The 13,920-nt window shown below is 43.5% G+C and overlaps 1 protein-coding gene across 5 annotated transcripts in view; it reads right to left on the reverse strand.

Moving 5' to 3' along the window:
* Window positions 1–1,838: 1,838 nt before the first annotated feature.
* RUFY3 (RUN and FYVE domain containing 3) overlaps window positions 1,839–13,920 on the reverse strand; it is a 75,982-nt gene continuing 63,900 nt past the window's right edge. For 3 of the 5 annotated variants that reach the window (XM_081332052.1, XM_081332050.1, XM_081332051.1), the window contains 6 exons: window positions 13,502–13,621; window positions 11,039–11,156; window positions 9,483–9,559; window positions 8,251–8,278; window positions 6,031–6,099; window positions 1,839–4,702 (listed from right to left, as the gene is read on the reverse strand). In XM_081332052.1, the coding sequence (XP_081188178.1) occupies window positions 4,559–4,702; window positions 6,031–6,099; window positions 8,251–8,278; window positions 9,483–9,559; window positions 11,039–11,156; window positions 13,502–13,621 (556 nt within the window). In that variant the 3' untranslated portion in view covers window positions 1,839–4,558. Of the gene's footprint in view, window positions 4,703–6,030; window positions 6,100–8,249; window positions 8,279–9,482; window positions 9,560–11,038; window positions 11,157–13,501; window positions 13,662–13,920 lie in introns of those variants that run through there. The other 2 variants (XR_014027024.1, XR_014027025.1) reach the window with 2 other exon arrangements.

Genomic DNA, 13,920 nt, shown 5'->3' on the forward strand with positions numbered 1-13,920 from the left:
GACTTCAACTCCCAGAATTCCCTAGCTAGCCATGGGGACTGGGGAATTCTGGGAGTTGAAGTCCACAAGTCTTACCAGTTACCAAATTTGGACACCCTTGTTCTAGATTGTCATGGGCTCAAGAAGCTGCTTTAGATGCTACGCTTTTGGGGGGGAAATTTGGCATCATAGACTCCTCCAGTGGCTGCAATAAAACATGACTCATCTTGAAGACAAGTCTTGAATAGACCTGGGCAATAGGAATGCTTCCCTTTCCACCCTTGAAATTCCACATTTTTCACTCAAGTCGTTTAGGTAGAGGCATGGGAGTTTCCACACTAGCAGGCAACACTCAAAAGAGATTGGGGATGAGGTGTTGGTCATCGCCTTCCTTCCTTGGCTTTGATAAGATTGGAACGGTGGATTAGTATGAGTGACATGACCGGACAGAAATTTGATTGCATGCAAAGCTTAGGCAACAGCTAGAAAATTCCTAAATAGGAGCTGAACGTGGATATGGCGAGATTTTTTTATTATTATTACATTTATATCCCGCCCTTCTCCGAAGACTCAGGGCGGCTTACAAGCTTAGCAGTAGCCTTCATTCTATGTATATGCCTGCTTGTTAGGGCTTTCACACACACCCCAAGCGGCATTATTACAAAGTCAGCTTATTGCCCCCAACAATCTGGGTCCTCATTTTACCTACCTGGGAAGGATGGAAGGCTGAGTCAACCTTGAGCCTGGTGGGATGCGAACCTGCACTAATTGCAGGCAGCTGGTGTTACTTAAGGAGGCATCAGCCCACTGCTCCACCAAGGCTCTCCCCCGATCACCCAGTTTTGCTTTCCGTAAGTTCACATTTGATATACAAGCCCTGTACATCTAATTCCCAGTTAAATGTTGCAATGAACTACAACAAACTCTACAGAAAAATTAAAATCCCTAGCCTCTTATTTCAGATGTTCTGTTTTAACCAACTGGCCAGATTGTGAAATGGGCACGAGCCCTTTTTCTGTGTATTTTCTTCAGACCTTTTCGCGTAAGAGCCTGGTACAGAATAAGTGTTTTTTTGTTTGTTTTTTTTTAAAAAAATGAATTTTCTTGAAACAAACACTGATGACCCGAACTTTTATTGCCACGATGATCCACTCTGATCATGTGGATGTAGCACGAGCAGCCCTTGTCTTAGAGCTGCAAATGAGGCTAGATTTCCCCTCACAGGTTGCGGTTGTAAACCTGCGCCCCCACATGACTGTGCTACATTTTACTTTTTTTTTTGTGGCAGTCATTTGAGGAAATCTGCGGTTATTAAGCAAATGCCACGGTCGTTAAGTGTGAACCCAGTCTTTTTGTTTGCCAGGAATCGGCAAAAATCACTTGAATCGTGGACACGCTGACTGCAAGACGCTGCAAATGGTCGTAAAGGAGAGGCAGTTGCCAAGCACCCAAAATGCAATTTTGTGACCAAAGGATATATTTCTGTCTCTGTGGGGCACAACATTTTAGAATGACCGTAAGTGCTTTACTGGCCTCTTGTAATTTCAAACAGTGGTTTAAGTGATGATCATCACCAAATTAGAGACTCTTTTCCTTAAAGCAGTCATGGTGCTGCCGGGCTCTTGTTTTGATCGTTCTTCAAATCCGCTTTCTCAAACAACGCGAGCCCATTCAACTGTCGAGACGTCAGGATACTTGTAAATCGGACCACAAACGCAGAAGTGTAGAAACTCTTAAACCAAAACGATCTAAGGTTAGGCAATCCCATGCTGTTTCTCACAACCCAGAGCATCTCCATACCGAGTGGCCTAATTTTTCCCCTAGGGATTTCCCAAGAAAATAAAAAGGTCAGAAACAGATCAGTGTGTCAGTTTATTCCTTTACACGCACCCCTTTTTAAAAAAGGGTACAAAGTCAGCACTTCGTAGGTCAGTATGCAAAATGAGTCATAAAAAGGAAGAAAAAAACCCTAAAAGATGAAGCTTTTATAGGGCTCTTGCTTTCTCCTTCATGAATGGAAGGGTTAAAAAAATTCAGACTTTGCACGGCTTCGTCGCCAAAAAAGGATGTGTGCTAGGTTAACCTAGTACAGTTAGGTTTTCTTCCCATTGTAGGAACACCAGTTTGACACATTTTTTCCCCAGAAGCAGCCTGAGCAATGATTTGTTTATATCCAGCCTTTTTTTTTGTATAAACAACTCAAGGTGGTGAACACACACAGTACTACTATTCCCCCACCCCCCAAAACAACAACCCTGTGCTATGAGTTGGGATGAGAAAGTGAACGGCCCAAGGTCACCCAGCCAGCTTTCGTGCTAAGGCAGTACTAGAACTCACCGTCTCCTGGTGATTGGCCCAAAGTCATCCAGCTAGCTTTCATAGCTAAGATGGGACTAGAACTCACCTTCTAGCTTCTAGCCTGGTGCCTTACCCATTCCATTAAATGGGTGAAAACAATTATTGCACTGAGAGATCTTAAATGTGCCCTGTCAATTTCACAATGAAATTAGGTACATGCCCTTTTTGGCAAAGCTTACAAATGGTTGGCCAGCAATGCATTATTCAGGCAAATAAACCACAGATTCAAGTACATCCTGTGGCCTCATTTTAATGTTCAGTTCAAGTAAAAACATCTGTACAAAGGATGAAACGCTTTGGAACTGCCCGCCACTGTTAAAAATTCCCTTTCTTAAGCAACAATCTCCAGCACGTCACCCTATATTCTCTGACTTGCTGCCATGCTTTCAGAAGACCATTAAATAGTGGATTTTTTTAAAAAAATATGGATCTAAATTAAACTGAATTTAAATGAGTTGTACTGCCAACATAGTCCTATTTTCTCAGTCAAGGGTTAAGGGTTCAAGTTTTTTCTTTTTCTTTTCTTTTTATGACCCTGTATAGTCCCTTAATTCAGGATAGGGTTGGGGTGAATGGATGGAACTGAGAATTTATGGGCCGGATGCCCTTCCTGACACCCATGCGGAGTTCACAGGAGATACTTTTTCTTTGCACCGGAAGAGAGAAACATCTGCTGCTAACAAGGATTGAACTCTCAACCTTCTGAGTGGGAGGCGAGCGTCTTCACCACTAGGCCACCACACTGCCCTTCTATTTCAAGCGATTTCTATTTCAAGAGATTTTTTTTAAAAAAGGTCACCCAAATCTATGATGATTTTTAGTTGCTAGCCTTGGTAACCTGCAAAAAAATAAAGATGCTCAAAAAATTTCCCGGGAAGTTCAAAAGGACTACTTTTGCTAAATTATTTGTATGCCAAACCTCAGCAAAAAGGGAATGCAGAATACCATTCTGCCTTTTAAAAAGACTTTGTAAAGGCAAGCCATTTTTTAAGCAGCAAAGAAAACGTAAGTTCAAAAACATTTTCACTTAAAAAACTGAAAAAAAAATCATGCTTGCGGCATTTTTACCTTTAACCAATTGCTTTATTTTTTTTATTCCCTTACGTTTAGATTTTCATTTTATTGTTTCGCCTGTGAACGTTGCAAATACATTTCTGAAGGGCTTAATCCTATGCTTCGCATTTTCCAAAAACAGTTCTTTAGACCTGAGCTGTAGAAATCTTGCATGGGGGTTGCAAAAAAGGCCTATCAGAATCACTTCTGGCATTTACACCCCCCCCACCCCCCACCCCCGAGTGGGCAGAATCAATATTTTGATCCTTCTTCCCTCCCGTTTTGGAGAGATTTAAAAGGCAATTCTATTTTACCCATTCTATTTTAGCCCTTAGAATTCCAGAGGTCCTCTTTAAAAGCAAAAAAGCAACCCTCAACGTTGTCAAATGGCCTGTCAAGTGGTGACACGCCACCTGGCGTGGCCCCTGTAACGTCAAAATTTGTACGCCTCCATTTTAGGTAACTCACATTCAGTGTCATATCTCTGATTCTGCCACTTTAGTGTTGGACTTTTATGAAACAGAGACTCACATAACTCAGTTCGTATACGGCAGGGGTAACCAACCTTGTCAACTTCAAGACCTGTGGACTTCAACTCCCAGAATTCCCCAGCTGGCTGGGGAATTCTGGGAGTTGAAGTCCACAGGTCTTAAAGTTGACATGGTTGCACACCTCTGTTCTACAGAAAACAATGTCTGTACTAGACTGGGTTAGCTCCTAGCTCACATTGTGACTTCTGCTTAGTTGGCACCCCTAGAGAAGTCCCGTTTTCTATCTTGCTTCAAGTCTATGGGTGGCGAACTATGGCGGATATTGTCTTTGTTGAGGAAGCTGAGTGCAGCCATTTTTTCCCCCTAACAAAGAGACCCACAAAGGAGAAAATCCCCCAACCTACATTGGGGGGGGTAAGTCTTTAAGGTGTGGTCAAACGCCAAAGCTTCCAAACAACGCAGTTAACGACTGATTGTCAACGGATGACCGCCCAACCCCCTCCCCCCAACCCCCCCCGCCCCCGTGATTTTTCTGTCTCTGCCAAAAGCAGAAAATAAAATAAAATAAAATTGTTCTCTGCAAATCACGTTTCAAGCAGCTCCCGAGATCGTCGGAAGCCGACTCGTTTCGGGGAAGGAGTCGGCAACATAGAAAGCACGGCCACTCTTTTTGCATCCTAGGAAGGGCTGGCAGAATATTGCTGTATTAAGTGCTTGTGGCAAAGATTGCAGACTCGCTCCGGGTTGATGCTCGAGGGAAGAGGGAGTTCGTGGGCCGAACAATCTTCACAGAAGATGCCTCCGCAGTTCTTGCAGGTGTTCTGGAAAGGGGAGGAACAGCAGTCAAAACCCCGAGAATTCCAATTCACGTAGCAGTCCTCGACTTATCAGCATCCATCCGTTCGGCGACCATGCAAAGAGTTAAAACTGGCAGTGAAAAAAGTGACTTACAAAGGGTTCATTGGGAAAAGATACCATGCTTGGTAAGAAAAGATACTGGGAGAACATGTTGACTTTAAACCTGAACTTTTCTTACCAGGTATTAATGCCAGAAAAGATCTAACAAATGAAGCCTATCTTTGATTTCACACGTCACAACAGCAGGAAGAATATTATTTGCGCAATGCTGGAAAAATGGAGTGCCAGCAGAGGAAGAAAGAGTTAAAAAAAAAAAACTGGAATGCGCAGAGATGGACAGATTGACCGTGAGATTGAAAGATAAAAAAGAAACAGATTATTACCAAATTTGGGACTTATTTTATCGATGGTTAGAGGAAAGAACGAAGGATTAGGAATTAAATGTGCATTAGCGTTTTTAAACCCAGACAGCACGTTGGTTGAAAAATCATTACATGTATGTAAGAAAAAAATGTAATAAAATCCTATAAAAAAGAAACAGAAAAAAAGTGACTTACAAAAGGTCCTCACACTTATGACCCCAGAGTCACGTGTTCAAAATTCAGCAGCTTGGCAACCAGAATGCATTTACTGCAGTTGCCAGTGTCCCAGGGCCCTGCGATGGCTATTTGTGTCTGTCTCAGCCAGTTTACAACAAGCAAAGTCAATGTGTGTGGGGGGGTGGGGTGGGGAGGGCGGGGGGTGTGTGGAGCCAGATTCGTTTAACGAACACATGGTTCATTTAACAAGTGCAGTGACTGGCTTAGCGGCTGAGGCAGGAATTTTGCAAAAGGGGGCAAAACTCAATTAACTGCCTCGCTTAGCGACAGAAATTTTAAGCTCAATTGTGGTCACTGACGGAGGCAACAATCGAAAAGACTCTCCTCTCCCCCACCAGTTGGAATTCTTTCATTCAGAGCCCCCCGACCTTTCCAGCTTGGCGGCCCGGAAGGAAAGGGAGCAGCGGGGAAATGTGCAAATGGGGCCCGCGGGGTGGGGCTACCGCAAGCGGGGCAGGGCTGGCTGGCCAGCTGTTCCTGGGGTAACTAACTGGTGGCCCAACAGGCCCTGGGTGGGACCGGGCCGTGGACCATAGATTGGGGGCCCCTGTTTTAATTGATGGAGCCTGCAACATGCCTTCCCCCACCTGATTGGATGGGAGGGGCTCATGTAACGGGATGAAGACGACTCCACAGGTAGCCAGGTAGGGCTTTAAAACAGTGACCCAAGTTAAACGATGAGCTGAGTTTACCTTTCTTTTGCTCCGACTACTTTCTTCTCGACACAGTTGGCAGGGTTTGGGCTTTTCGGAAGCCTGCTCCTAAAGCATTGAAAATACACCGTGTTTACACATATTCGGAGTCAGCCCTGCCGTTATTCCCATCACTGTGCCGCTGGCTCTTAGCTAAAGCCCACCCATCCCAATGGGCAACGTTCTCCCTTTTCGGTTCTGCGCTTGGCGCATCCAAAAAAGACTCATAATAAATAAAGGGAGATAACCCAGTTAAAGATCTTCAGCGTAAGCCAAATTCTTAAACTCATAACTGCCAAAAATACAGGAAGTCCTCGACTTAACAACCGTTTGAGGACTGATTTGTATGAGGGCCCTGGAAAAAAAGTGACTTATGACCGTTTTTCCCCCCCACACACACTTAACGATTGTTGCAGCAACTCCCAAGACGCTTGGCAACTGGGTTCATATTTATGACGGTTGCAGCGTCCCGGGGAGTCCCGACCTCCTGACCAGCAAAGTCAATGGGGAAGCCGGATTCACTTAACAACCGTGCTACTCACTTAAGAACTGCAGCGATTCACTTAGTCACTGTAGTGAGAAAAGTCATAAAATGGGGCAAAACTCCCTGAACCACCGTCTTGCTCAGCCATGGAAATTCTGGGGCTGAGTTGTGGTCGTAAGATGAGGACCACCTGTATTCTCTCAACATCATCACTCCTCCTAGATTGCAAACTCACTTCCTCTTTCATATCCCTTTCTTAGCAGATTGTCTGGTCATTGACGCTACCACTGGGGAGCTGTTCTGCTGCTCAGATTTGCTCTCTCTAGTACTGTGGTGGCGAACCTATGGCACGCGTGCCACGGGTGGCACGCAGAGCCCTCTCTGTGGGCACGCGCGCCGTCGCCCCAGTTCTAGGCCTTCAGCTGGGTTTTATAAAACCTTTTCGCTTTAGGCCTCTGCCGCCGTGTGCAAAAAAAAAAAAAGTTCAATTAATCAATGTCAACTTCTCGTGGGGGAAAAAAAAAGATCTCGCAAAGTTGGAATTGATTGATTGAACGTTTTAGTCCCACCCACTCTGCCGTTACCACCGCAGCCACGCCCACCCAGTGGGCCACGCCCACCCAAAGGGCCACACCCACCCGGCACCCGACAATACATGTGGGTTTTGGGTTGCAGTTTGGGCACTCGGTCTCTAAAAGTTTCGCCATCACTGCTCTAGTATCAGAGGTTCTGAGTGGCTAAAAAAACAGCAATCTTCACACGCAATGTCGCGTGAAAAGCAACTGGGAATGTTTAATAAGAAACAGAATAAGCATTTGGTGAAACGAGCAGCTGAAAAAGCATCCGATGGCTTTTCCTTATTAATTCGTACGAGCCCCAAAAACAGAACGCTACACCCTAAAACAGTTTAGATACGCATTTCAGGTGCACCAACTGGCTATCAATGAACCGGCTGCCAACAGCCTCTTGAATAATGGGACCATCCAGAGTGAAGAAGAAGAAGACGACGACGACTAGATGACCTCTAAGGTCCCTTCCAATATTATTATTATTATTATTATTATTATTATTATTATTATTATTATTATTATTATTATTATTATTATTATTATTAATTTTTTTGCTTATCTTCCAAGAAGCTTCATCAGTTTTGATGGTAAGGGGATGGTAGGAAAGGTACTGACAGTTGAGATTGGATGATGGGGGGGATGAAAGGATAGGTTGTGATAGAATAGTGAGGGAAGATGGAAGAATTGTATTTCTTTGCAGTCATCTGGTCATTAGCACTCTCCCTGAGAGCTCTTGAGGCCACTTGGGAGTTAATCTGTGCCCTCGGGGTCAGCTGAATCAGGGTGCAATGAGGGCACAGATACCCCCCCCCAAAGTGGCTTCAAGAGCCCTCAGGGAGAGCGCCAATGACCAGATGACTGCAAAGGAACACAGTCCTTCCATTCCCCCCCCACCATCAGTCTCAGATCCAGGTACCGTCCGTATCTATCCTTACATCCCTCCTCCATCAAAACCGATGAAGCTTTTTGGATGAGAAGCGAAACATCTTCAAGGAAAAAAAAACCTCCAGTTACCTTTTGAAGAGGGGGGGGGAAAGCACCTTTGAGAAATCATCGCCACATATACAGCGGCTCAAATTTAAAGTTCAAACCAGTCTTAACTGGGAGACAAAAAAACAAAAACAAAATCCAGCTGCTTTGCCAGAATTCATAAAACCAGTTACTTACCTGCTCGTCTTGCAGGTCAGGAAACACACTGCAATATAAGATATCAATTTACTTCAACTCCATCTTGCAAAAAAAAACCCAGGTATTAAATATGTGCCGTTTTCTGGACTTACAACCAGTTGCTTAGCAACTGTTTGAAGTTACGACGGACCAGCCCATGGCTTCTTATGATCCGGATTCAAAGTTTTGACAGCCAACACCCCTGCTATCACACGATTGCTTTTCGGGGGGGGCGCTGAAAAACCACCCTCATTTATGACCATTTGCAACATCCCAGTCATATGACCATATTTTGTGGGTTTTGCCCGAAAAGCAGTGTTTACTTCTGTTTCTGACATGAAACAGCTATTGCAGACAATGGATTTGGTTAATGACTGCAGCATTGGCTTACCGACCACCACAAAAAAGGTTGTAAAGTTGGGCATGGTCAAGACAACTAGCGTAACTAATGACCACAATTCTGGGCTCAATTATCACTATCTCTATATAACAGTGGTGGCGAACGTATGGCACGCATGCCAGAGGAGGCACCCAGAGCCCTCTCTGTAGGCACATGCGCCTCACTCTTTGGCTAAGTTTTCGCAGGAAAAAGCCATTTGTCAAGCCCCTTCCTAGCCAAAACAAGCCTCCAGAGCAAGTGCGCTGTTTTCAGCCTTGAATTATATCAAATCTGACACCAGAAACTGACTAACAGATGACTTGAGTGCTGCACGTGTTGCTCTCAAACTTACAAAGTATGAGCCAAGGTTAGACAAATTATCAGCATGCATGCAACAGCAAAAATCACATTAATTGTTCAAAAGCATGCCAAAGGCAAACTTTTACCTTTCAGTAAAAAGTTGTTTCTATCACTGAAAGCTTTGTTATTGTGTTTTTCTTTTAAGACAAAAGATGTTGATGTATGGTTTTTTTTTCTAAACTAAAATCTCAGTATTCAGATTAAATTGCCATGTTGGCACTTTGCGATAAAGAAGTGGGTTTTGGGTTGCAGTTTGGGCACTCGGCCTCTAAAAGGTTCCCCATCACTGATATATATCTATATCTATATCTATATCTATATCTATATCTATATATCTATATATCTAATCAATATCTATATCTATCTATCTATCTATCTATCTATCTATCTATCTATCTATCTATCTATGACTTATGATTTATAAGCAACATCATTATGTTTGTTTGCTTGTTTAAGATAAGCCAGAGACTGTGATTTTGGATTTAGCCCATACCTGCTTGAAAGCACTGCATTCTCTTTCACTGATGCTCTCCATTGGGAATCCCCTTCAAGGTGTCTGTCGCTTGAATCCTATCAAAGCAAGGAATATATATTGAAGAGCCAAAGCAGAAAACCCCAAAGCCACCTTTATTTTGAATATGCTACCTGAAACAAGGGGTGGAAACCGTTCATTGTGGAATTACTTTTCCATAATAGCCACAGCAGGAGCCCTCTTAGACCTATATGCCCCTCCGTAGTGCTTTGCAGCCCTCTCGGTATACAATGTCAGCCTCTTTGCCCCCAGCAATCTGGGTCCTCATTTTACCAACCTCAGAAGGCTGGAAGGCTGAGTCAACCGTGAGTCGGTCAGGATCAGACTGCAGACTGTGGGCAGAGTCCGCCTGCAGCACTGCTTTCTAACCACTGCGTCACCAGGGCTTCTTAGCAGTTTCCTGTTGAGAATACGGAGCCACCTGCCACTACCAAGTCAGAGATTAGTTAAAAGATTAGAATGAGAATTGGATGATCTGAATTGTCTCCCTGAGCATGATACGGGCGTATCTGACACAGGGAGTTTGCAGCTGGTTCTCACTTAACCATGGCAACTGGATCCAGAATTTTTGCTGCGAGATCTAATTCATAACGTTCACAAGGCCACACTGCTGAACGATGGCAATCCAGTCAGTGCCCATTGCTGCTGTTAAGCAAGGATCATGGGTGGTTAATTGAGGGACCCCCTGGCAACTTCCTACTGGCTTCCAACAAATCTATGGGGAAGACAGCAGGAAGTTGCAAGTCCCAGGCAGTTTGCAACCAGGCCAAGTGTCCAGGTAAATTGCTGTTGTGCTGTGACAGGGACAGGGTGGCCGCTGATGGATGGGGGAGGGTGTGCATGAGCAGGGGCGGGCTCTGGGATCTGCTACTCTGTGGTCAGGCTCTTTAGGACAAAAAAGCCGTAGAGGTGTGAACGATTTACAGGATCATCTTGCAATCCTGGCTTCCTCACTGACTTTGCTTTGGGGTAAGCCAGCAAGGAAGGTGGGATAGATCAAAGACCCACCTCTGTTTTAAGTGTGTCATGTGCGGTACTTGTAAACAAGGGGGTAGAGCTTCAATCACATGGATATTTTATTTATTTAGATATTCAACATATGCCCACCATTTAAGTTTGTATGTGTCGAGCACCGGGGAAATCAGGAGATCCAGGCAATTCAAATGAGTGTCAAGATTTATGGCAAGCTTAAGTTCTCTACAAGAATCTGACCAACTAACGGCCAAAAGAAATGAGCGGGAGATAAGAAAGGAATTCAAGGCGGGCTGGGCTTAGAGCTTTTGCAGGCGTGCAGGAACTCAAGCCTGATGACCTGTTTGATCCCTCGGACTCAGCCTGATCATCTCCTACAGTCTCACTTTGACACCCTTTCCCGCAGATTCCCGTTATAGAATATTTGACTGACAGCAGCTAGAATTCCAGCCACAATTGATAAGCACTATATGTTAAGCACCCAGTTTTAAAAAAGAAGCTACATTAAGCCAGTGAGATGTAATGCAACAAACAAGAATTATTACTATCTTTGATCCTGTCTTCTGAATGCCTTTGTTAGGGCTGAACAAGCTTTTGTTATCTGGAACTCCGTGAGGCAAATGCAGCCACCGTTCCCGTCTCAATTCAACTTCAAGCTGGCCTCTGAAGCAACAATAGGAGAAAATATGTTAAATATAACAGGAACCCCTCCCAAACAAAATAAAATGGTCCCCATCCTTTCCCTTTAGAGCTATCTTTTTTTTAAAAAAAATGACAATTTTAATTTGATCAATAGAAGAGCAACTGAACCATGCCAGTACACAAAAGCACCACGTTTTTAAACTGATTCTGTTGTCCATTTGACTTTTTTATTGTATTTTTTATTGTATTTTATTGGGGTTTTTACTATGTATTAATTGTTTTTTAGTGGACACGTATTTAATTATTTTTTAACTTTTGTAATTCTGTCTTTTATTCTTGCCCTGTTCACCGCCCTGAGTCCTTCGGGAGAAGGGCGGTATAGAAATATTAATAAATTAAATTAAATTAAATATCCTCTCTCTGCTATTTTGTTAATGACTGTATGTCTTTTTTCAGGCTTCCAGTCAAGCTGTTTGGAAGCAGGGGTCTCCAACTGAGCAATTTTAAGACTTGTGGGCTTCAACTCTCAGAATTTTGGGAGCTGAAGTCCCTAAGTCTTAAAAGACTACAAGTCTTAACATTGATTTATTTAGCGTATGGCTGGTCACACACAGAATTAAAAGCACTTCATATTTACAAGTTAGAACAGTTAAAACAATTTTTTTAAAAAAGAAGCAATTAGTATAAAACCTAAGAGGAAAACAGAAATAACATTTCAGAGTTTAATGTCGAGTTTGGAGATCCAGTCAGTAGCTGCCGTTGTTACGCAGAGGAAGTCCTTAAAATCTCCTGGGTATCTTCTATTAGTGCATTCCCTCACTATATGTTGGATAGTCTGTCGGGGAGCTCCGCAATCACATTGTGCTGAAGGTGTCTTTCTCCATTTATACAGAGAATCGGCACACACCCCACGAGTCGTTCTAATTCTATTGTATGTCACCCATATGTGTCGGGGTAGATTAAATCCTGGAGGTATACTATTAGGATTAATATGCTCAGAAAAAGTTGAAGACTTACAAGCCTGGAGACCCCTGCTTTAAGGAGGTGACATGTTAAACTAATCCTGATCCTTCATCCAAGATGCAGGTATCTGTATAATTTTCACCAGATTTCTGCCCATTTTAGGGAGCAGTTTTAAAACCTAAGGATCCCAACCCCCAAAATACAAAACCCCAAAGTTGCTCTAGAAAGCCTTGTAGGGCTTATGGACTGAGCATGATTCAGCACTGAGCTATTCCACTCCCATCTTCCACAAAACACAGTTACTGTACATTGATTGTCTTAGGTAGAAATCCTACACACAATATGCTTACTTGAGAATAAGTCCCACTTAAATTCATTGGGGTTCACGGCTGGTAGACTGATAAAGGACTGTAATTATAGAATTCTGCAATTTCATATTTAACTCTTGATGTGCATTTATTTTAAAATGCCCCCTGCAGTGTGCCACTGTAGTAAATTTCAGTTTAACTAAATATATTATTCTAGTTTGATTATAACTGTTTTTAATTTGCATTGCAAACCACCCAGCAGAGGATTATGATATTCAAGTTACATAGGCCTTGAAACAAATAAAGCATTTTAAAAAAATATTACTTTGAAGTACGCAGGATCACTTTTTTTTCATTTAACAACCCTGTAATTCCTTGCATTGGGGGTGGAATTGGGGCAACTGAATGGAGCTCAAGGGTTTATTGGCCGGAGGCCCTTCCTGACACCTATGCGGAGTTTGCAGCAGACAATAATTCATTGGGCTCAAAGAGAGAAATATGTGTGGTTAGTTTCTTTCCATTCATTTCCATTCTGATGAGTCCTCCAGCATTCCCCATCTTTGTCTGACCACCTTAAACAGTGGCACCCAGTAGGGTCTTCAGTCCTCTATAAGGGGGGTCCCCAACCCCCCCCCCCCGGTCCGTGGACCAGTACCGGTCCGTGACATGCCAGCAACCGGTCCGCACAAAGAAGGAAAGCCCCATCCACAGGATGCAGGCAGCACACAAAACCACGCACCCTCCGGTCCGTGGAAAAACCTCTCTCCACGTAACCGGTCCCTGGTGCCCAAAAGGTTGGGGACCTCTGCTCTATAAGCTTGGTTGCTTGCTTACATACATTTCGTCACAAACCAGGTAACATCCATCAGTGCTAGGAGTAGGGGCTGCTCTCTATTTATATACAATAGTTTGCCCTGCCCATGTTGATTGGTACATGGTTTCTCCTTGATACTTGTTTAGGGTTCCCATGACAATTTCAAACAATTTGAATATTGTTTTCTGCTTTAACCAAGCTCAAAGACCACCTGTCCATCCGGATGGAAAATCCCCACCAAACTAAAGATACCCAGAGGAAGGGAAACGGTCTCTCTTCACCGCTGCTTGGTAAGTTGCTCCACTTCGACTTGAAGGCTGTTGATCTTGTCCCCAAATTCCTGCTTGAAGAGCCGATTGTCCTCTTGTAGAGACTGGCATTCCCGCTCGGACAGCTGCAATCTGGGTATGAGCCATATGAACTTGTGATAAAAAACAAAAGCTATGGTAGGGGGGGGGAGACCAAATTGAAACCATAAATAAAAGAAAAAGCTGGATGAGAGATGAAGGGGTGAGCGTGGAAACGAGAAGGTGGGTGGGGACAAAGAACAAAATCTAACGAAGGACTAAAAAAATAAAAAAAATGGGTGAGGTGAACCAGGCAGAAGGAGCGTCTCTTTTCCATTTTTTTTATTCTATTACTACAGTTTACAGTCATTAGATGATAAACATAAAACATCACTTTTATTATATCCATAGTC

This window comes from Vipera berus (genome assembly GCF_964194415.1).
Source record: "Vipera berus genome assembly, chromosome: 7".
In the NCBI taxonomy this organism is placed as follows: domain Eukaryota; kingdom Metazoa; phylum Chordata; class Lepidosauria; order Squamata; family Viperidae; genus Vipera; species Vipera berus.